The following is a 25,341-nucleotide window of genomic DNA, read 5'->3' as shown; positions in this document are numbered from 1 at the left end:
TCATTTCAAAGTTCCTTTTGGTCCTCAAGAACCTTTCATGACCCAGAAGATTCATGTAAAAACACAAGTTATCTCTAAATTTCAACAAACCATTATCTCTCCTCTTGATACCTACATGAAGTCAATGTGACAAGAAGAGACAGGAAAGTTCTACAGTAACTTCTACCAGACATTCAATTCCTTTTATAACAAAGTTTACTTAAGTGGGATTATATAGATGTGAAATCTAATTAAAAGGCAGAAAAATACATATATGAGGTTCTATGAATACTGTTTTTATATATGTGAACTGAGTGAATATTACATCAAGCTACTTTTTAAAACTGAAGTATAGTTGATTGACAATAAAATGTTAGCTGCAGGTGTATAGCATAGTAACTCAGTAATAATATACATACACACACACATATATGTATATATTTAGCACAGTGATTCCGTCTTATTTATATATGTCTTATATATTTTATATATAATATATTCTCCTTCAGATTCTCTTCCCTTATAAGTTATTACAAAATATTGAATATAGCTTTCTGTGCTTTGCAGTAGGTCCTTATTAGTTATCTACTCTACATATTTATATATATAGTAGTGTTAATCCCAGCCTCCTAATTTCTTACTTCTCCAACCTCCACTTCACCCTCTGGTAACCATAAGCTTCTTTTCTATGTCTGTGAGTCTCTTTCTGATCTGGAAATAAGTTCATTTGGATTTTTCTCTTAAGTTTCCACATATAAGCTGTGTCATAAGATAAAAGCTCATTTTCTCCTTAAATAAAGGTAAGTGGAATATGATAATCAAGATAAACATGTCTAGAGTTGAGATATGCAGCAGAAACTGTATTGATAGTTAGCTGGAATACAAGATTAAGAATGATTTAACTTCCTACTCTCGAATAAAACAGTATCTACAAAGGTCTGATGTTGAAGCTGAAACTCCAATACTTTGGCCACCTCATGCGAAGGGTTGACTCATTGGAAAACACCCTAATGCTGGGTAGGATTGGGGGCGGGAGGAGAAGGGGATGACAGAGGATGAGATGGTTGGATGGCATCACCGACTCGATGGACATGGGTTTGGGCAGACTCCGGGAGTTGGTGGTGGACAGGGAGGCCTGGCGTGCTGCAATTCATGGGGTAGCAAAGAGTCGGACACGACTGAGTGACTGAACTGAACTGAAGCCAAAATTTCCTGGGAATTTTTGAAGGCAGGATTGCTAGGAAAGATTGAAGGCAGGAGGAGAAGGGGACGACAGAGGATGAGATGATTGGATGGCATCACTGACTCGATGAACGTGGGTTTGGGTAGACTCCGGGAGTTGGTGATGGACAGGGAGGCCTGGCATGCTGCAATTCATGGGGTCGCAGAGAGTCGGACACAACTGAGCGACTGAACTGAACTGACTGACACCCATTTAAGAGAAATTAGAACAATTAAACACTTAAAGGAGTTTTGAGGAGGATCATCTGATAAGATTTACAAGGTAAACCTAGAGTCAAAATTTAAATCAGCATCTATTACATGAAACTTTTTCCTCCCCATGATTTGGGATAACCACTGAGAATTAACACTCTGATCACATCACAGAAGTGAGTCACAGTGTAAGACCATTTTAATATGACTGACTGGGCTCTGGGTTTAGGAGTAAAAGGCAAAGGGAAAAAACTCACGGCTTCTTTAAGGATAATAGTTCACTTCTAATCTATGAAAGGAAAGATTATATTTTTAAAAAGTTAAGGATGCAGGACTTCAGTGGTGGTAGAGTGGTTAAGACTCTGCACTCCCAATGCAGGGAGCCTGGGTTCAATTCCTGGTCAGGGAACTGGATCTCACATGCTGCAACTAAAAGTTCACATGCACAACTAAAAGATCTGGTGTGCTGCAACTAAGACCTAGCACAGCCAGATAGATAGACAGACATTTTAAAAAGTTAAGAATGAAAGAAGTACAAGAGAAAATGTAAGAAACCTAGGTGGAGGCCAATTTAGAAAATTAAGCATATAGTATTAAGAGTTCCAGAAAAAATTAATGGAGGGGAAGACGTATTAAAGACATAGTAGACAGACTTCTGGAGATAGACTTTCATTTAAAAGGGCCCATCAAATGTACACTTGTTCCTTAAGAAAAGCTATGACAAGCCTAGATAGCATATTAAAAAACATAAACATCACTTTGCTTTCAAAGGTCTATCTAGTCAAAGTTATGGTTTTTCTAGTAGTCATGTACAGATGTGAGAGGTGGACCATAAAGAAAGCAAAGTGTCAAAGAAATTGATGCTTTTAAACTGTGGTGATGGAGAAGACTCTTGAGACTCTCTTGGACAGCAAGGAGATCAAACCAGTCAATCCTAAAGGAAATCAACCCTGAATACTGATTGGAAGGACTGATGCTGAAGTTCCAGTATTTTGGGCACCTGAAGCAAAGAGCCAACTCATTGGAAAAGATTTTGATGCTGGGAAAGATTGAGGGCAGGAGAAGGGGATAACACAGGATGAGATGGTTGAACGGCATCACTGACTCAATGGACATGAGTTTGAGCAAACTCTGGGAGATAGTGAAGGACAGGGAAGCCTGGCATGCAGCAGTCCATGGGGTTGCAACGAGTGGGACACGACTTAGTGATTGAACAACAACAACCAAATGTTGTGCAGAAGTACAAAAAATGCCCACTCTCAGAAACATTGTTATAAAATTCACAGTAGGTCATGAGTGGGAAAGGGTAGGCCAAAAGAATCACTGTCTTCCATGATTAATCCTTAGAGGCTATTTGATTTTTTGAAAAACATTAACTATTTCATGATGATAAACATTAAATTCAAGATGATGCCATTTATATTCATATGTCAACACATTTAGTTATAGTTAAGCATCCTAAATATTTATAATTATACACCCAAAAAGCTATATATACACCCTGAAAATGGAGTACATGTACAACTAAATAAAATCTCATGTATTTTTACATGAGATCATATCTCATCTTATTTCATGTAGTTTTCAAGTTATAAACTTCATATGAAAGCTTTTAAGCAAATAAGTAAAAATAAAATTAATGTCACAATCATGCTGCTTGACTAAAGGCCTTGCCAAAACTTGCCAGAAGTGTGCAACCATTGTCATGAATATATGACTGCAGAAAAATGCATTTAAACCATCAGAAATACAGCCTGCAGGACTAATAAAAGGCAAGTAATTACCTGCTGCGGGATCTGTAACTGCTTGGCTGGTAATGCCGGATGGTGGCTCCTGAAGCTGGTAAGTGGCATTCGTGGACGGCGTTGTTGGGCTACTGTTGCTACTCGTCATGTAATGTGCTGGATACGGTGAGCTGTTATAATACTGCGCATACTGACCCTGGCCGAAACTGGGGTAAGATGGATAGTCCTACAAAATTAAACCACACAAGAACAGTCAGTCAGAATACAACTGCTGCCTTCTGACATTTCAGAGTATAACTGTAAATACGTCTGCATCTCTGTCTTCTCTGAATTCACAAAGGAACACACAAGCACACACTGACTGAAGTGCACAGACATGCAAACCAATTTTAGGTAAGACTGGATTCCCTCTTCATATTTCTTCTATTTCAGGTTGCATTATTAGGTAAAATTTAACCAATCTGAGAACCAAATGACTCACCATATAGGACTGCTAAAGACATTTTTTGAAAAGCAAAAAATCTATCAGAAAGCTTACGAAAGCTCTCAATTATAGTGTAATACAAATGGATCTTTCTTTGTATAAGAAAATCATCTATTGCACTTTTTTTAATTTCAGAAGTCAACCTGGCTTTTAAAATTACCTGCTGTGAGCTGTTAAATCCAGAGGAATTTGTGAGTGAATTATTTCCTGTATATAATCCTGATGATGTTGTAAAACCGCTACCTAAAACAAAATGAAAAGAAACATGGGTGACTAAGCCATGTTGAGTAATGTGTCTATAGGAAATTATTATTTAGATAAAGCAGAGCTGGGGTTCACTGCAAATGCGTTTGGTTTATCTTGAAACCAGAATAAATTGCCATAGCTAAAATTATGGTTTCATAAAACGGCTGACAATTTTAGTATCACTATACAACTGAGAATTCATAAGTAAAGAGGTTTACATTTCTGAGGACATGAGGAACTTATAAACTATGGACAAAATTATGTATTTGTGTAAAAATATCAGACACCTAGCTTTCCATTTCAATTTGTAAAATGCATAGAATTTTCACATCTTTACATTAAATATGTGTATTGTAAAGTAGTGGGATCAGATTAGATGATCTTTAAAATTCCTGCTAGCTCAAAAGCTATGATGCTACTTCCAAAAGCTCAAGATGCTTTCCAACTGGCATTTGGTATCTGGATGGCCCATGGAAAAAGCTGATTATTTTATTTCATGGAAGAGTGAACGGAAGCACTTGGAGCATTTGATAAAACAAAGATCATAGAGGAACATGTGCTGTGTAGGTAATATTCTATTTGTCAAATGTCTCTGTACTCAAAAACAAACAGCAGATTTGTATAGGATTCAAACGAAAAAGCAAATCTTAGTTTTCTCCTTCAACAGATTTACAATCTTTTTGTTTAATCATGTAAAGCAATAATATACTGTTTATTTTTATTGAAGTATAATTGATTTATAATGTTGGGTTAATTTCTGCTGCACAGCAAAGTGACTCCATTTTATATATATATATATATACATACATTCTTCTTTATATTCTTTTCTATTATGGTTTATCTCAGGATATTGAATACAGTTCCCTGTGCTATACAGTGGGACCTTTTTGTTCACTCATTCTATATAAACAGTTTCCATGTGCTAATCCCAAACTCTCAATCCATACCTCGCTCACCCCACATTCCCCTTGGCAACCACAAGTCTGTTTTCTACGTCTGTGAGTCTGTTCCTGTTTTGTAGGTAGGTTCATTTGTGTCATATTTTAGATTCCACATATAAATCATGATATTTGTCTCTTTCTTACTTCCATCTCTTAGTATGATAATCTCTAGGTCTATCCATGTTGCTGCAAATGGCATTATTTCACTGTTTTATGGTTGAGTAGTATTCCATTATATATATATGTGTGTGTGTGTGTGTGTATTCAGTTCAGTTGCTCAGTCGTATCCAACTCTTTGTGACCCCATGGACTGTAGCATGCCAGGTTTCCCTGTCCATCACCAACCACACACACACACACACACACACACACACACACACACCCATCTTCTTTATCCATTCATCTGTCAATGGACACTTAGGTTGTTTCCATGTCTTGAATATTGTGAATAGTGCTGCTATGAACACAGGGGTGCATATACCTTACATAATATACTATTTTTGACTATCATTTTAGTGAAGATTTTTAAAAGGCCAGGGATTAGCAAACATCTAAAAAATGGCATTCAAACACACACAAAAAAATTAAATAAGACAAGCTACTGGGTTATTTGGTCATAGCCAAGAATTTTATATACCATTTTAACCCAGTAATTATATTGCTAGGCTTTTACTCTAAGAAAAAAATATGATCTATACTATGAGGTAGTTAGCAAAGATGTTCTTCAGTGTTGTTTCTAATAACCAAACACAGAAAGCAACCCCGAGTCTTTAATACACATTATTCAGAAAATGGAATATTATGAAGCTGTTGAAATGGTATCATAATGACGGGAAATAGTTGCATACTCATTTTTTAAAACAAAAACTTAAGCAATGAAAATGTTCTTTGTGATTTCATTTGAAACATTTTTAACAGCATAAAATATTTCCGAAAAGCACAAAAGTCTCAGAATCTACAGAGGGGTGCAATCTATGGTCACAGAATATTCATGGAGCCAATGATCATTTTTAAACTTTCTACTCAGAACCTGTGTTACTTTTGTAAATAGAAAAACCATTTTTTTTAAGATAAAACTTGCAGCAAATGAGCAGTCTAGACAGTAAATGGGTTGGTGGTTTAAGGAGGATGTCTTGAGTGTGAACCACCTATTCACAGATGCCTTCAGGTACGACGTGCTAGTTAATATACATCAATTACGTACTTGCTACTGAACATTTAAGTACTGGCTAGAGTCAGAAAACAGTAGAGTTTCCAGTCATTACTTATGAGCTGTTTGGACTCTGGACAAATCACCTAACTGTTCTAAGATATAATTTCCCTAACTGCAAAAACTCCGTTTCATATGCTTCTTAAACAGATCAAACGAAGTTTTGGAAAATATAACGAACAAGTCATAGTAACACAAAATGTTCAGAACCATTACTGTTTATTCCAGTGAACCTTTCTAAAATTCTCTACTGCATTCACGCATCTTTTCCCTCTTTTGACCTTCCCAAACTAGAGGAGTATGGCAATACCCTTGCATATCTAAAATTCTTTTCCTAATTACTTATCAAGTATCTACACACTTCGAAAAACCAGTCAAGGACTTGCTATTTTTAGGAAGAAAAGAAAATATTTCCTAAGATAGTTTTAAATGTTATCACAGAATCATATTTGAGGTTTCCTCACTTGTAAATTTTAGGAATACCAGTTGTTCAAAGTTTCCAGAACCCCTATTATAGAGAAGCAGAAAGTGCTCACACTACTAACACTTATTCTACCACGAAAGTAGGAGTATCACTAGACAAGTTTTTCATATTGTTCACCTGCATGTGGCAACCACATAGTCATTAAAAAAGTATTGAATATTGGGCTCATGGTGATAAATACATGAGGAAAGAAGAATGATTAAGATATAGGCTTGGACCTCGAGGGCTTATCAGGTTAACATTAGCTTTTTTTTTTTTTCCTTTTTAAACAATGGACTTCCTGGGCATATGTATTCCTTCAATATATCTATATATCAGGGAAAATTAATATTAAATCTATATATCTATATAAACATATAACAAACTTATAACAAACATCTTAAAAATTCCTTGTAAAAAACTCAAATTTATTGTGGATAAGAGTGTGACTATCAATACTTTTCAAACTTTATTATATACATTTGATAGAAAAAATTACTCTGGGTTATGACTAGTGACTTTCATTTGAACTCCACATTTTTGGGTTATGACTTGCTACTTTTATTTATACAATTTTTTGAACAGTAAATACTGACCTCAATAATCCCCATCCACTGAGAAAATGAATAAGATATAGAAAATATATTTTAAAAATGGATGTTTTCGTTCCATAACTTATTCCCTGGAACAAAGTAGAAAAGACCATGGAAGCAATATTGGCACATATAGGCCACTAGGGTCTGACCATGTAAATCACAGCTCAGTACTCTTAATGGTACCCAAGTGACTTCCCAGACTTCATGCTACTTCGACAACTGTACATTAGCTGGAATTCACCATAAGTTACACTCATTTACTGGCTGACTGCAGGCTGAGATTCCATTCCATTTCATATGCAGGAGCAGGAGTTTAACGGCACTCCAGCGGCCTACGAGACTTAATGCAACTTCCACAAGGATCTATGTCAGGCAGAGGTGGACAAGCTGGGGAGAATCAGGCTCAGGCAATACTAATTTTTAACCCCCAGAATCAGATCAGTAGGGCCTCCCCATCCACCTCCATGTGTAACAGAGTTGCTAAACTTTTAGTCCAGGCTACCAGCACTGGATGTCTTCAAGAGCCTCCTTTCCTAGTTTTCTGCCCATCTTCTGGCTCCCGCCAGCTCATTCTCCACACCAGCAGCAGAATACTTTCTCTAAGGTACATATTTCATCTTCTTACTTCCCTGTTCAAAAAGTAATGCCCCCTAGTACCCTCAGGATCAAATTCATACTTATCAGGGCTTTATTTATTTAGGCTTTATTTATTAGGCCCTACCTGAGCTTCCCTGGTGGCTCAAATGGTAAAGAATCTGCCTGCAATGCGGGAGACCTGGGTTCAATCTCTGGGTTGGAAGATCTGAAGGAGGGCATGGCAACCCACTCTAGTATTCTTGCCTGGAGAATCCCCATGGACAGAGGAGCCTGGTGACTACAGTCTATGGGGTCGCAAAGAGTCAGACATGACTGAGCGACTTAAGCACAGCACAGCACCTAGTGTGAATTCAGTCTCTTTCTTAGATTTCTCTTGTCTTCCTAGGAATGCTGACCATACACCCACACAGATACACACTGCAGCCTCACACATACTTTTTTACACTAAGAAAGTAATCACACTCATCAGGCATTTACAGAATGGAAGTTTCTCAGAGACTGTTTTGGGTATGGTGGCCCTTGAGCTGGGCTAAACAAAGTGAAATAAAAGTCACTCGGTCATGTCTGACTCTTTGGGATCCCATAGACCATAGTCCGCCAGGCTCCTCTGTCCATGGAATTCTCCAGGGAAGAATACTGGAGTGGGTTGCCATTCCCTTCTCCAGGGGATCTTCCCGACCCAGGGATCAAACCTGGGTCTCCAGCATTGCAGGCTGATTCTTTACCATCTGAGCCACCAGGGAAGCCCCAGGGAACAAAATGTTCCACTCTAATAGCTGATCTGATTCAGACTGGGTACCAGAACTACCAGAGGAATTTCACCAAAGCTTAGAACACCACAAAGCAAAGGCAAAACAGCAATGACAATACTCCCAAAAAAGTTTCCGTGTGTATAGCTACTAAACCCACTTCCTACTCTGCACAGGCCTGGGAGACAAAGGCACAATTGTGCAGAAGGCTGCCAGGTACCAGACTTAAGTAACGGCGAGATATGACCAGGAAAAACAGACTCCCTTCTTCCATTAGGATCCATCCTCTAAGACAGCAGACCTTTTTGGTACCAGGGACTGGTTTCATGGAAGATAATTTTTCCCCAGACCTGGGGTGGGGGTTGGATTATTTCAGGATGATTCAAGTGCACTACATGTATCGTGCACTTTATTTCTACTATTATTACATCAGCTCCACTTCAGATCATCAGACGTTAGATCCCAGAGGTTGGGGACCCTTGCTCTAAGATAGTTTCTGTCCAGTTTGTTAAGTCATCACTTAAAATGTTAGATCACAGAATTAGGCTTAGTATTGAGAATTCATTTATCAAAATAAAATATAGAAGTATTTTCCTTTCTAGACACAAATGATTTTACATGAAAAGTCATCTCCAGATAAAAAGAGAACAGAAATATTCTATGATAAATTGTTTGACATTTTATGTAACATTATAACATGAAAATTCCCCAAAGTAGAAAGAGCTCCCATTTAGAACCCATTATTTCTCACTCAAGGAGTTTGACAGAGTTTGGTTCAAATGGAGCTCCAATAATGCTCAATATTATTCTTGGTAGAGTTGGGAATTAAGTTACCTTCCAAGCACGGTGGCAGTGGGACACTTTTCTTTCCCATTAGTGAAAAGGAAAATCTTACCTGTTTAAGTGTTTTACTATTGTAAAAAAAAAATCATAGCCATTCTTCTTTTCTGGCAGGAAGGAGAGAAATTCGTTTCCTGACTAGAACACTGGAAAAATCTTTCCTTTCAGAACATCGCTAAGACAAAATTATTTTTCATTCCGGTGCTTTTTCTTTTTTCTATTTTTTGGCTGAACTGCATAGCATGTGGGATCTTAGTTCCCAAACCAGGGATTGAACCCATGCCCCCATTCATTGCGAGTGTGCAGTCTTAGCCACTGGAGCACCAGGGAAGTCCCTCCATTGCCTTCTTTTTAAAGTTAAGAACTTGTATATTCTGAACGGAAAGATCACACATGTTATACTATGGGGAAAAAAAAAACTTTTCAAATTAGTTTAGTCCACAGCATGTATGGGCACATCTAATTGGCATTACAGGCACAGTTACTATCCTAGAGGGTGCTGTGGACCCAAAGAAGCCAATGTCATGAGTCTATCCCTTGAGGAACGTTTATAAAAACACACAATCTCATGAAAACAACACCATGAAATATCAGCTTGTGTTATCTACGTAGGCACCAAAAGTTCTGACAGGGAGCTGCTCAATGAAATGAAAACATTTAGTTTGACTGGGAAGGACAATACACAGAAAATACACAAAGAATGACAAGAAGGGTATTCTTGGCTCGGGGTGAGGATAAACTATCCAGAGAAGATCCAAGAGTGAGAGGTTTATAGCCCAGGAGGGAGAGAGACTCAAGGAAGCTACAGAAGTTTCCTGATCATTTAAGAAAAGAATAACAGTTCAGGAAAAGAAATGGCATTCTTTATCAGAAAAACCCAAGGATCTGAATGTTGATCATACTAATATTAGCATATTAGGACATAGGAAATGTTATGATTTCTGATTCTCCTTTTAAGGATTGCAGGAGGTGGGGGAAGCTGTTATAAATGCAAAGATACAAATGGAGCTGGAAAAGGGGAGTTGGAGTTTGAGGTGGAGAGTTGGGGATGGTGGTGCCCAGGGGAGGAATATGCTGATCGAGCTACTTCATAAGGTTTGCCCGTCCACAGCTCACTACATGAATTCAGGATGTTATCCTGAAAACTCATTCATTGTTGCTCCTCTTACTTAATGCTTCCCTCTATCAGTCCCCATTTCCCATCTTCAAGATATGGCTAAAGCCCTGTCTTCCCAATCAGCTTTCCCAGATAGGTCTTCTCTGCATTGACTTGACCTCTGGGAACGTGAGCTCAAAAATAATTGATACCATTGTTCTTGTACTGAACAAGCCTTCATTGGTCTTGTTTTCATAACGACCATAAGTTCCTTAAGTACTTGTGTTACATTTATTCACGCAGCTCACATGGAGAAGAGGGCTTCCCAGGTGGCTCAGTGGTAAAGAATTTACCTACCAAGCAGGAGATGTGGGTTTGATCCCTGGGTCAGGAAGATTCCCTAGAGAAGGAAATGGCAACCCATTGCAGTATTTTTGCCTGGAAAATTTCACTGGACAGAGGAACTGGCAGTCCAGGGTGTTGCAAAAGAGTTGGCACAACTTAATTGAAACATGTATATTATCATATGTGAAATGAATCACCAGCCCAGGTTCGATGCAGGAGACAGAGTGCTCAGGGCTGGTGCACTGGGATGACCCAGAGGGATGGGATGGGGAGTGACGTGGGAGGCGGGTTCAGGATGGGGAACACATGTACACCCATGGCGGATCCATGTCAATGTATGGCAAAACCAATACAATATTGTAAAGTAATTAGCCTCCAATTAAAACAAATAAATTTATATTAAAAAAAAAAGAAAAAAGTTGGCACAACTTAGTGACTAAACAACAATAATATGTGGAGAAGAAAAAACCGTGTTCAATTCATACCTTTGAAGAGTTTCATGGAGGCTTCAGCAGGAGACAGAACTAGTTATTTGAGAGTTTCAATTCAAGATGGTAATGACAACAGCATCCAGAGATGACACAGCTCTCATAGAGAATCAGGTGTAGGAAGAACGCAAACATTTCCATAATTTTTTTTTTATATGGTGAAGGTAGAAGGCCATTTAGAAGGGGGATCTGAAGGCCCAACAGACACGAGGAAATAAAACATCTCTCAAGTTCCTTGTTTATTCAACAATAAAAATGACAGTGGGGGAAGGAAAAAATAACCATATAGTAATTGTTTATTTCTCAGATTTTTATCAAGAGGACACACACTGCTTATTTCTTTTAAACTAGATGGTGGTGTGTAAAGGCTTATCTTTAAAAAGTAGATTATAATCACTACTTCAGATACAAATTATATGAAGAATATTAAATGCAGGGCCTAAAAGCACCTTCTGGAAGGATTTAAAATGTCTGAGTTTCCAGAAAGAAAATCCCGCAGAGTTTTAAATCAAATAAAATCTTAAATTGACTAAAGCATCATGAATTTTGAACAGCTCATAAAATCTCACTGATCTAGCTCAGTCAGATATTGATGTATCATCAGTGCATACGTGCTAAGTCATTTCAATCGTGTCCGACTCTTTGAGACCCTAGGGACTGGTATCATGGGTATATGAATGAAAGTAAGAGACTTGGTTGCAAATGAAAAATTTCAAATTCAGAATGCAGTAACACTCTGTGTGTTTACAGTCCATTTATATTTCAGGATTTCCATATCCACTGTCTCAGGTTATTTCCCACATCAGAATGCGAGATGATAATTATTATTATGGGCTGCCTGTCACTTTCTAAAAAGCAGAGAAAATGGTGATTTCCTGGCCCTAGAACCCTGAGTTAGGGAGTAGCCATTAAGTCCACTTTCAGGTCACCGTTCACCATTCTACCACACCAAATCCACCCTTTACACGCTCCGATTCATTAATGTTGAAAGTGAGTCATATATTGTGAAAAGCGGTATTTTTATTTTAGTTTTTAGTACTGAAGTAGAGTTGACTTACTATGTTGTATTAGTTTCTGATGTACAGCAAAGTGATTCACTTATATGTATATTAAATACATATCCTTTTTCATATTCTTTCCATTATGTTATTATATTAGTTTCCTGTGTTATCCAGTAGGTCCTTGTTTATCTGTTTTGTATATAGTAGCTTGTATCTGCTAATCACTTATATGTGGAATCTAAAATATGATACAAATGAACTTGCTTACAAAACAGAAACAGACTCACAGAGGTAGGAAACAAAATTAGGGTTATCAAAAGGAAAAGGAATAAGGGGGGTAGAAAAGTGGTATTAATTTTTGGCTACACAAACATCACTGACACACAAAGCGAGAGACAAGGGCATCTGAGAAATTTTTCATAAATGAATCTGGAAACAAACTATCTCATTTCTAAAAGACTTCTTCATTATAACTCTTTTGAAGCTTGTAAATAATTTTAAAAGTAAATTATACAGGCACCCAAAAGATACTGTATCAGAAAGACTGGCTTTCTTCTTGTCACTATGAGGGGTTCCTACAGGAAAGGGTGGTGGTCTCGTCAACCGTAACAAACAAGAAACAGTCCTGCTAGGAGACCCTGTCTGGCCACCCGGTTCTATAGGTGCTAAGCAATTATAGTTTAAAACTAAACCGATCCCTCCAAATCTTTATTAATAAATCCTAACTACTTTTTCATAGTTAAGAACCCAGTCTACATTGATTTATAACATGATTTAAAATGATAAATCAACATTTTGTGTGTGATTTAACCTAGAGAACACTGCCTAGCTATAACTTCAAAAAAGTTCCAAAAAAAAAGGTAACGTGTAGGTCAAAGGTCTACTTCACAGAGAACAAGGACTTGCATTAAAAACCAGAATCCCAGCCAACATAAGAATGCTGGAACCTGCAGGGGCCTGTCTGTACTTCCCATGTTTTAGAGCATTTTCTAGCACTTACTCAGCAAGCAGGATGCTATTTGTCCCCCGTGTATTTTCACAGAAGTCCATTTGCTTTTCTTCCCTGGCCTCTTTGCCATGGGCTATGTCCATCATCAGGCACGATCTATGTGGCAGAAGTCAGCTCAGCTCCCTGGGGAAAGGCCTCTGAAGGCCAGATGGGCTACTTTTTAAAACCAAAGTTTTCTCCTTTTCTTATAAGAAGGATTTTAAAGGAGCAACCCAAGGACTATTCCTTTTTATCTCAGTAATAATTTTTCTACATCAAAGATAATTTTTAACTAACATCATAAAGATGGCAAAGCCTTAATATTTACCTTTATTAATCTATTTCTCTATATTTTAATAACAACCAGTTCATACAGACAAGAATGTGGATACTGATAACTAATTACTGCTATTACTGACTTCAAAAGCTTTCCATACAATTTCCAACATTTGTCACTTGAAATAACATAAGATGCCAAACAAGTAAAACCAAATATTACTGCTAAAAAATCAACTTAAGCAAGAAAAAGAAAAATCTGCAATGCAAAAATTTCCACAAAGTCAAATATAAATGTGAGCAGACTGGCAAAGCAATTAAGAGAAATTGTGAACAATCAGGGCGAGCTGAAATGGCAATTCTCCAATTCTAACTTTCTTCTGTCACTTTACGCCAGAAAGTGCAAATCTCAAATGCTTTATCAGAGCAGATTATTAAAAAGGTTTAGTAAATATTTCCTTCAAACTGTATATTTGCAAGCTAGGAAAAATATCATTTCTATAGGTAATGGAAAAACTTTAATAGTATATTTTGCTAAGCCATTTTGAAGTTCTAAAAGCCTAATAAACTGAAAGACTTCAGCTATATATTCGAAAAACTACAGACAGGCAGACCAAATGAAATCAGGGTGGTTGCCCTTATTAGATTATTATTGGATGGTTCCCACTTGATAACAAGCCCTAGAGCAAGTGAGCTTCAGAGAACTATGGAATTGTCACCCTTCCACGTCCCATCAACAAACCTCTGTCCTTATTTATGGCCCTTCCTCACTGGGTGGGCCTCCAATCCCTTTAACAGAACAAACATTATACACTGAATACAAAGAGGGAGTTAGAATTTTATTTTCTCCTCTAAGAGAGAGTAATAAAGCCTAAAAGAAAATAAACAAAGTAGGGTTTCGTGCATGTACATCTGTGTTGTCCCTCTCATCTACCTAGGCAAATCCTGACACCTTCTTGCTATAGAATGACAGAATGTCCCCACCTCATTGCTATTCTGGGGCAATAAAGCAAATCACTATTGCTTTCTACTCAGAAAGGCGTTCTACACAACCACTGCAATTCTCCAACACCTCCATCTAGCTCCACCTACGAATATGAACACAAGGGAGGACTGCTTTGAACACACCACGATAATAAACTAATCCAGGATTTTACGATGGGTAAATTCCAAATTCATTTCCCCAAACAGAATTAGAGTCTTTATGAATCTTAACTTCTAACTGCCATTGTGACAGAGAGGTTTCTACGACCAGCAAAACATTCGTATATTTCAGACATACTACCAGATAAAACCAAAACACGAGCTGGTCAACCCCTGCAAATGGCGATCAATAGAATTAAGTTATGGCAAGCTGGGTTTGCCTCAAAGCTGAAACTTAACCAGTTAAGAGGCCAGACTTAGTTTGCATTGCTTTTAGCGTGAAAATTGTTTGCATTTTCCTTACCTCAAACAGACTGTTAAACAAAATGTCATTTTCTTCCTATGACTCAGCCTCAAAATTATTATTTTTGGCTGTGTGGCATGGTATGTGGGATCTTAGTTCCCTGACCAGGGATTGAACCCGTGCCCCTTGCCGTGGAAGCACAGAATCAACCACTGGACCACCAGGGAAGTCCCTTGGTCTCAAAATGATGAACACTCTCTTGTCTTCGGTAGCTGATGGTACTCTTTAAGTCTATAGTGTATAGGATGTGGGGGTAAATGAATGAACAGGAATGATAGCAATAGGTCCAGAATTTGTGGTTTTTAAAATATTATAACTAAAAGCTTGATTTCAAATCAGATGCCTCTATTATACAAAAGGAGAATAAAGTTTGCTTTTGAAAAACTGGGCAGATATTCTGCGAAACAGGTCAGTGAATCAAAGGCTAAAGTTGTTTCTCCTAAATGGTTTCTCTGCTCTTAGTACATATAAGCATATGTGTGTGTATACACACACACACACACATAAACACAAACTTGCACCCTCCTCTTCATTCTCATTGTCAGTGTCCTTTGATTGGCAGCACTGAAAACACTGTCTACAGGATCCGCACAGTTGACCCAGGGGTCTCCAGGCACCCTTTGTCAGTCTACACTCCCTCATTCAGTTCGCTCATTTGCATGTTTGTCAGTGGCGTGTGAAGAAGAATCTCATACCATCCAAAACTTCTTCCAGAAACAGAGACTGACCCTGGGGAGCAGGAAGATATCAAAAAGTAACAGTAAGGATTTCACCTCTTCGGGGCGAACTCTGCAGTTGTCAATGAACAGAAACACTTTGTCCTTCTCTGTTAAACTGGAATTTCTAATCTTTCACTGGATGCGCAAGAGAGATCCAATGAAAACAGAGATAGAATTTTCCAGAATCTTGCAGCAAAGGTAAAAGCAATCAGATTTTCCAGTCCCTGAGGTTTTACTCCATGGGCTTTTACTGTTAGTGCATATAAAGCAAAAATCCAAGCCTTTTTGGCTTAAAACAGCATGTACTGGATTCACAGAAGCCTGCCACAGACAGAAGTGTTGAGCATTGGAACTGGAAGGATTCAGAAGGTTTACCTGGACGAAATGAGGGCACCAAGGCTAGCCTAGTTCACAGGGCCAAGCAGTGCCAAAATGCCCACAAATTCCCAAATAAATCTTTTCCTTAAGTTTCATGAAAAAAAAAAAAAAGAGTGCTCAGAAATGAACTGTCGAAAAAAATTTTTTCTAGAGCTTCGTGAGCTGGTATTTTTGACTAATTACATAGTGGGTTTTGTGACACAGTGTATCTCAGCTATAAAAAGAGCAAATCTACCCTTCAGAAAATAAATGCTACAGGCAACTACATTTTTTTTTTAGTAGTTTTCTATAAGTGCCTCCCCTATAGGAGCTGTCATGGAGTTGAACAGAAACACGGCAGGGTCTGACAGTTCTAAACCATTCTCCATTTTGATAGATTCTTACACTTTAAAGCCATTGTTCAAGGTTATTGTAAGGATTAATTGAGACCATATATGTAAAATAATTAGAAAAGTCCTGGGCCTATGATAGGTGCACAATAAACAGTAGCTGTCATTTTGTGTTATGGGCAAGAGAGTTTTCTACCTTGATGGAGCATAGCTTGTCACATTCCCATTGTCCTCCCTAATCGTGGCTTCTGAACTAAATATGTGGTGTTTAAGTGGCTTTCACCTCCATTTTCCCCATCAGTTCCTCTCACTCAAAGTTGCACTGTGACTGCAGGGATTTCTGGGGCATAAGGACTCAGTTTTTACTTCTTTCCTTCCCACCCCTGTGTGCTAAGTCGCTCAATCGTATCCAACTCTTTGCGATGCTATGGACTGTATGTGGCCTTCCAGGCTCCTCTGTCCGTCGGATTTCCCAAGAAAAAAATACTGGAGTGGGTTATTATTTCTTTCTCCAGGGGATCTTCCCAACCCAGGGATCAAACCTGGGTCTCTTACATCTCCTGCACTGGCAGGTGAGTTCTTTACCACTGGCACCACCTGGGAAGCTCAGTTCACTTCTTTGTCCAGGACCCTTCTGTGTTACCCACAGCTCCTGCTCTCCAGCATCCACCACCACTATTGCCAACACAGCCTTTCCTCTCTTCTGATTTTCTTCATGCTCTTGGCTGCTTTCTCTTGTTTCTTCTACATTTTTGTATCATGTACACAAAGCCTGACCTTTGCTAACAGTGATTTTCCTTCCTTGCCAGCACATTAGTTAGATCTGGCTCTTTTCTAGCTATGATTATTTATTTGATTACTGGGTTCTTGGAACAATCCGTGCTGGTTATATATATTATATATATCCAATTTTTATATTTATTTCATATATATATATATATATATATTTTTTTTTTTTTTTCCTCCTGGGAAATGCAAGAGAAGGAGAATTTGGCAATGCTTCCTAATCTGGAACTATTACATGATGATGATAATGATAATAATCACCACCACCACATCACTATCACAATGAACACAGTTAAATGAAACTAAGCATTTAAATGCTTACTAGTGCTAGATGTTGGTCAGAGTGATAAGTCATGTCTGACTCTCGCAATCCCATGGGCTGTAGCCCACTAGGCTCCTCTGTCCTTGGTATTTCCCAGGCAAGAATACTGGAGTGGGTTGCCATTTCCTTCGCCAGGGAATCTTCCCAACCCAAGGATCGAACCAGCATCTCCTGCATTGCAGGTGGGTTCTTTACCACTGAGCCACCAGAGAAGCTCACACATGGATAATCTCAATGAATTCTCACAATACTACAGTGGGCGTGTGTGTGCACTTAGTTGCTCAGTCGTGTCCGACTTTGCAACCCTGCCAGGCTCCTCCATGGGATTCTCCAGGCAAGAATACTGCAGTGAGTTTCCATTTCCTCCTCCAGGGTATTTTCCTGACCCAAGGACTGAACCTGCATCTCCTGAATTGGCAGGCAGGTTCTTTATCACTGAATCACCTGGGAAGCCCACTACTGTGGGAACAGACAATATTCAAGACAAAGAAATGGAGTCATTAAGTTGAGCCCCATGCTGAAGTCCCACCAATAGCAAGGGCAGGCTGTTCAACAGGCAGCTTGACTCCAGTACCTATACCGTTTGCCAGAAAGCAAGATTATATCTTTAGTCCAACCTTCTAAATCTGACAGAACCAAAGAGGTGATCATTATAAATTCTCCTCAAGTTAATCTGCACAACACCCTAAAGCATATATACCACCACTAAGTTGGTTCAAGTCATCTTGGTTACTAAAGTATTTCTTCTAATATTGTGAAATCCTAATATGAAATCTTAGCAACTAAATCTCTGAATAACTCATATTTTATATTTTAAAGGTCAAAAGATCTTGGAGAAAAAGCTAGGTAAAATATCAATATTCCCAAATCACTAAAATATGTATACTGTCATCCAGGATTCTAAGAATTTTTAATAGCTATTAAGAATGATATGAACAAAAATCACCGTTATCCATTAAGGATAATAGAATTTGGAGAATTTTAAAAATAATTTTAGACATTATGGAAAGTTTTATATTGAAAAGCAGTATTGAAAAGACAAAGGTCAACAGACTTCCATGACTGGACATATAATATCATTTCACCCATTTCATTTTTTTTATAATGCACTTAATATTTAAGAGATTTGTATTAATCAGGGTTTAGTTATTTATCCAAATGTGACTATAAGTAGTCTACAGAATATCATGTATCATTATCCATCATCATTTTGGCAAGTTTCGAGTTAACAGCATGGTATTCTCTGGCTTGATGTGTGAAAATCATATTTTTAGATTATTCTAAAATTGAGCAAAGTGCCATTATACAAACATTCATATGAAATAAAATTTTAGTGAAAATGGGTTCTAGAATCCCACTGGAAAGACCATTCAACCAGGGTATGCCTAAAAACACAAAAGGTTTTAATGCAACATCCCAGATGCAATGAAATCTATGACTAGAGAGCAATGCTACATTTACTATATTTGGTTCTACAAATGTCTTTATTTCTGCTTTAAAATTAAGACTCTTTTCCTCCTCCAAACTAACTTTCTTTTCTTCTTCATTTCCATTCTTCTCTAGACTCTAAAGCTATACTTACATCTGATAGCTAGCTAGTTCTGTTAGGAATTTTCTGCCACATAAGCTTTTGATTTAAGAGGAAAGGAAAGAGGGGACATATATATATATATATATACATACCTATGGCTAATTTATGTTGATGTATGGCAGAAACCATCACAATATTGTAAAATAATTATCCTATAATTTTAAAAGATCTTGAATTTCTGCAATATGGCCACTTTATAATACAGTTATTGAAATAAACTTGAATAAATGAAAAAATTATGAATTGTATCTCCAATATTAGGACATATGCCAAAACAAAAAAGCAAAAGATTACAACTGCCTTAAAAAAGAACTCTCAAGTGCTATCTTTCTTGAATTCTCCAAGATACAACCCTGTTTTTACTTCAAATCCTTCTCAGACTGACAATTTAGCAAAATATAATAGTTACGTATGATTAAAAGAATGAGGTGAAAAAAGAAAAGACACAGAGTACATGTCTGATTTCTTAATGTTAGTATTTCATTTCACCAACATAATTAGGTTTACTATGACATACCATAAACGTTTCTAAACACTTATTCGCAATTTCTGTACTCAACGCATTGTGGATGGTAGCCAAGGGGCTGGCAGCACGTGGGCTCAAGCCCAGGAATCACACATGTAGGTATCTCTCTTCTCTGGAGGGCACTTCACCTATTTCATTTGGACTCTGAGGATCCACTTCTCCTAAAGAGACCTGGATGCCAGGGTAGAATGGGACCCACCACACCACCCAACTTTTTCCCCCTGACTCTCCCTAGACTCCGCAATTGCACAGTTCATTTATCCGTTTGTCTCCTCTCTCTCTACTTCACACAAATGAACTTTACAGACTTTGCTCACCTTATGAACCATTTCACTATTAAAGCCTAAGATGGTTCAGTTCTTCAATGAAGTCTCATCACTTTCTGTTCTTTTTACCCCTTTACTCAACTGACATTTAGCATGTACATAACCATAGTTCTTTTCCCAAGGCAGCTTTCAAGTTTTGGAATCAGGCACAAAACTAATATCCTTCTAACAATAAACATCATCCATTGTAAGACAGTTTTAACTTTGTAGCCATCAAGTATTTCAAAACTTTATAATTCAGCCCTTTTCATACCAAAGGCAAAACAAATATGAAAGGATTAATGGATCTGGTCCCATAAAATTTTAGCTTCCCCATGCAGGGAAAAAAGCTCTTTAAAATGATAAACTGGAAATGTATCTATAAAACATTATACATAATGTTTTATAGAAAACATTATAAAATATAGAAATTTATAATGTATTATAGAAAACATTATAAAATATAAAAAATTTTATAGAAAAAAATCTATAAAACATTACCAAAGCTTAAGAAATGTAAGTATAAGAAATAATAAGAAAAGATGAACATCACCATGTTAGAAAAAAAAAAAATGGTTTATCAGCTCAATTTTCTAAAAATGCACATGAAAATAACAATAAAATCTCAGACCTTCCAAAATGACAAATTTTTAAAAGCTGAATATTTAATGTGTTCACTCTAATTCACAGCCCTTCCTTGTGTAAAAACATTACAAATCCTTAAAAGAGTTTAAAACAGTTTACCTAGCCACACTTAAATTTATTCAAAGGGAATAATTAAGGATGCACATGAGACATTCATAGAATCACTCTAGATGTCTAATAATGGATTAAATAACATATATCTATGAAACCATGCAGCCATTAAAATGACGCTATAGAATTTATTGATATGAAAAGATGTTTATATCTGTTATTAAAAAGAGCAGGTTGTTAAGTGTCTTCAAACAGATGAATGAATAAAGATGTGGTGTATACACACACACACACACACACACACACACACACACAAAGTGGAATACTACTCAGCCATAAAAAAGATTGAAAATTTGCGACTTGTAGCAACATGGATGGACTTGAAGGGCATTGTAACAAGTGAAATAAGTCAGACAGAGGGGGACAAATACTGTATGATATCAATTATGTGCTAAGTCGCCTCAATATCAATTATATGTGGACTCTAATAAATAAAACTAGTGAATATAACAAAAAAGAAACAGACTCACAGATATAGAGAACTAGTGCTTACCAGTGGGGAGAGGAAAGGAGGCCTACTCCTATTTTGTCAATTCCCCTTTTTCTCTCCCCACTGGTAACCACTAGTTTGTTCTCTGTATCTGTGACAGAGGAGCCTGGCAGGCTACAGTCCATAGGGTCACACAGTTGGACTCAGCTGAAGCAACTTAGCACACACACATGCACATGTATGTACACAGAGTACACGTACAACACAGGGAATATAGCTAGAATTTTGTAGCAACTATAAATGAAATATAACCTTTAAAAAGGTTAATCACTATGTTGCACATCTGTAATTTATGTAATAGTATATATCAACTATACTTCAATAAAGAAAAGCAAATAATTTTTTAAAACATAGATATTTAATTCTACTATAGTGTATGCTCAATTGCTCAGTCATGTCTGACTGTTTGTGATCCCCATGGACTGTAGCCCACTAGTCTCCTCTGTCCATGGGATTTCCCAGGCAAGAATCCTGGAGTAAATTGCTATTTTCTCCTCCAGGGAATCTTCCTGATCCAGGGATTAAGCTCATGTCTCCTGCACTGGCAGACAGATTTTTCACCACTGTGCCACCTGGGAAGCAATTTGACTATAGTTTGGCACTATTGAAAGGATATGATTTATTGAACTAATTAGTAGTAAATATATATATATATATTAGGAGAATGTTGAAATTATGCAAGAACAAATTTCAAGTACTTTACAGACACATTTGCATGACAATCATCTGCCAATTACAGTAATGCCTGCTCTTGAAACAGTTTGACAATGTAAACTTTCAGCTGTCATCCTTATGACATGACATGCACTTAACATTATGTTTTGTCTACAGTTTCAAAATCAAAACCCAGGAATGGGTCCTTGGAAGCAATATCTTGAAGATGCATTGAGTGGCTGTCAATTGGATCTCCTGGTCTTTGACAGATCATTTAGTCAACACTTATCACAGTTCCATTTCCAGAAATGTGATAATGAGGAAAAATAGCCCCTTGCAAAAAGCTGAATGGCCACAAGTGCCAGAGTTTTTAGGATAGTCCACATTAGGATATTACATCATTGACTCGTGCTTTTTCCCATTCCTTTTTTCACTGATAGAAGCAAAGGCAGAAAACTTCAACGTCACAAAAAGTTTTAGAACTTTTTGAAAAAGAATGTTAGTGATCATCCTGTCTAACTCCTGGATGTTAAAAATAAGGAAATTCAGGCTCGGAGAATAGCTGTGTAAAGAGCCAAATGAGAACCAGGCATCTTGCCTCCAAGCCCAGTCCACTTAGCATCATCCACAACTTATACAGAATATCAGGGTCCACTTTAGAATCTAATTATCCTGTAGGATTAATGAAAGGAGCGAAGTCAGTATGTATACAGACCTTGCATCTGGTAGCTGTACGGTGCCTGTCCAGGTTGAGGGGTCCCAAAGCTTGTGCCATAGCTGAGAAATCCTGTCTGCCCAGGTGACTGAGATTGTGACAATCCACCTTCAGTCTTGATGCCTGCCCACAATGCACCTAAATCAGTTAGTGATAGCTTATCTATCTGTTCATTTTCAACAGCTGGTGAGTACACAAAAACACTCCCACAGCTATCCAGTCACAAACTCTTCCCAGTATTATCTCAATAGCCAAGGCCAAACATGCTTAGAGTGAAATACCCTTAACTCTACCTTCAGTTAAAAAAACAAAAAACAGGATTATGACAGATTTGAATTCCTGTTTCCACTGTTCTTTATTGTTGTTTTCCTGAATTCTGTTTTTTATAAAATCTAACTCCAGTGATTGGCTGTTACAAAATTTAGCTTCTGTAATTAACTGTGTTGTTTTACAAGAGTTTAAGATCATCTTAACAGTCCAGAGATGGTCATAATTAAAACGAACTGTATCGTTCTAAACATCGTTACGTTAATGTCAAAATCAAAATATTTTTTTCTAAAAAGTGATTAAGAGTCTCTAACCTCATAGCATTTAAAAAGTTTTTTCTTTACTCTTTCTACCACAATGTTGATTTTAGTACATAATTTATTTTGAGGTCAGAGGTAGCAGTACTGGACATAGAACTAAGCAACACAGGAGGAAATCTTTTCCCAGGTATCCGCAAAGTAAACACAAGGAAAGTAGAATAGTAAAGAATTCAGTCCTACAGAACAGCATGAAGGAAACCAATGGTTCCCTTTTTGCCCCTTGTAGTTTCAAGTATTTATTCAAATATAATTTTTTAAGTGTAACCTAAAGTACACCTTTTTATTTATTTTTTAAAGTATGCTTTTTAAAAATCGCATAATATAAAAATAAAGTATTTGTGCCCCCAAATACTTCCCAAAGTACCAGGCTGACATCTTAACTTCAGGACTTGGGTTTGGCAGTATCATTGCACAAGGCTCAGCCTTGGATCATAATTAAAGACAGTCATGAAAGTTAACAACTGTCTTTAATTCCCACAGAGGGAGAGGAGGAAAATGTCTGCCAAGGGAATTCACATTTTGGAATAATTTTACTTTGCACTTAAGATAAATAATATCTTTGGGATCTAGAATACACAGTAGTCTCACTGTTTATTTCCATTTTAGGGGAATTTCATCAGTAGAATGAATTTAGGTAACTTTCCTAAGGCAGTGGAAGAATCTGATTCTTGGCTGAGAGAGCTTACTCTAATTTCTGAAGTATCTCTAAACAACCTCATAATGGCCTTGCATTGCAGTCTTAACACAACCTTAGCATTTTAAAAAATGTCACTTTCCCTGTAAAGGCAATCCCAAACCAATGAATAAGCCACACTTATAAATGGTCCCTGGAAAAACAGCTGCCCAAGACAGGTGGTTTGACGGCTCCAGAAACTCACTTTCTTTTCATAGGGTCACAATAGGGATTTTCTCCTTCTCTCTCTCTCTGATGCTATACCGTTGTACTTTCGGTCTTCACCTGTGCCAGTTCTGTTTTTAGCCTGGAGGCTCAGAATGGGCATCTTTGTGGTAAGAACAGGTAAAGAAAAGCAGGAAGAGGTAGAAAATGCCTCCAGCCACACCCATCTCCATGGCTTCTAGCTAGAAGCTGGCAAACTCATCCTACTGGTTGACTCCGTGCAGACCCAGTGAAGAGAATGGCAGGACCCCTTCTTCCCCACGGACCCACTGCTCTCACTGTGAAAACACTGGCCTATCCTTTCTCACTGGGTCTAATTACAACGTCAGGGGACACGCGTCCTCAGAGATAGTCAGAATTCTAAGACCATCAGAATCTTCCCTTTCACTTTTCCCTTTCATGCACTGGAGAAGGCAATGGCAACCCACTCCAGTGTGCTTGCCTGGAGAATCCCAGGGATGGCGGAGCCTGGTGGGCTGCCGTCTATGGGGTCGCACAGAGTTGGACACGACTGAAGTGACTTAGCAGCAGCAGCAGAATCTTAACTATCAGTTTAGGGTTAAAACCCATAAATTATGTGCTTTTCCTCCAGGAGCAGACAATGAAAAGAAAGCTGCCATATTTTTCCATGCACTGGCCCAAGAAAAATAGACTGGGAGGCCAGAAGCACTAGGGCATCTCCTTGCCCTCAAGGCACAAAAAGAGAAGAAGGGGGGTGGATCAGGAAAGTTCTCAGGACTGAGAATTATTTATTCCCAGATTTATAAGCATGGAAGGCTCTGGGATCAAGTCCGTCACACTAAGCCTTACTCTCACCACTTTCCCAATCCCCACCTACCACATGAAAATCGCCATTCTCACTTTACTAGCTGGGAGTATAACCTTAGAACGTCTGCTCATCTCTCCCTACTGGACCAACTATTTCAGACAACAGAGATATCTGTTGATGGTTTAAAACTAGAGGAGTCCTTACCCAGAAACTGGCAAAGGGCCCAACCATGACTGAATGGGGAGGAGCGAAAAAAAAAAAAACAAGCGAATTGTGTGAGTCGCAGCCAAAGCAGTATCAGGAAAGGTATCTTCTCCTGGCAGCATTGATACATCTACAGTACTTGAATATTATTTGCCCTAGAATATACATTTATATTTCAAATCATCAGCTTATAAATAAATTTTGAGAATATAAATTGGGGGATTGCCTTAATTCAGATTATAGAATTTGAAGTCACACAATTCAAATTATGGAACCCTTTTCCTCTTTCAACACAACAACAGTTTAAAAGTAAATTACAGATAATTTGATCTATATTTAACATCATTTTGAGAAACTCAGCGAAGTCATGGAAATGAAAGATAATTC

At 37.7% G+C, this 25,341-nt stretch overlaps 1 protein-coding gene across 50 annotated transcripts in view; it reads right to left on the bottom strand.

Annotated features, from left to right (window-relative positions):
• Positions 1 to 25,341, bottom strand: part of EYA1 (EYA transcriptional coactivator and phosphatase 1) — a 659,176-nt gene that overhangs the window by 165,791 nt on the left and 468,044 nt on the right. For 26 of the 50 annotated variants that reach the window (XR_014057023.1, XR_014057025.1, XR_014057026.1 and 23 more), the window contains 3 exons: positions 22,497 to 22,634; positions 3,803 to 3,885; positions 3,198 to 3,384 (listed from right to left, as the gene is read on the bottom strand). Coding sequence is in view for 46 of the 50 variants with exons in the window: in XM_081501725.1 (XP_081357851.1) it covers positions 3,198 to 3,384; positions 3,803 to 3,885; positions 22,497 to 22,634 (408 nt within the window). In the remaining 4 variants the exon portion in view is untranslated. Of the gene's footprint in view, positions 1 to 3,197; positions 3,385 to 3,802; positions 3,886 to 22,492; positions 22,635 to 25,341 lie in introns of all 50 variants that reach the window. The other 24 variants (XR_014057024.1, XM_081501749.1, XM_081501709.1 and 21 more) reach the window with 3 other exon arrangements.

Source organism: Giraffa tippelskirchi, chromosome 6 (assembly GCF_054371585.1).
Source record: "Giraffa tippelskirchi isolate mGirTip1 chromosome 6, T2T-mGirTip1v1.2.pri, whole genome shotgun sequence".
In the NCBI taxonomy this organism is placed as follows: domain Eukaryota; kingdom Metazoa; phylum Chordata; class Mammalia; order Artiodactyla; family Giraffidae; genus Giraffa; species Giraffa tippelskirchi.
The sequence above is the reverse complement of the archived record's forward strand: the minus strand, read 5'-3'. Positions and strand labels throughout refer to the sequence as shown.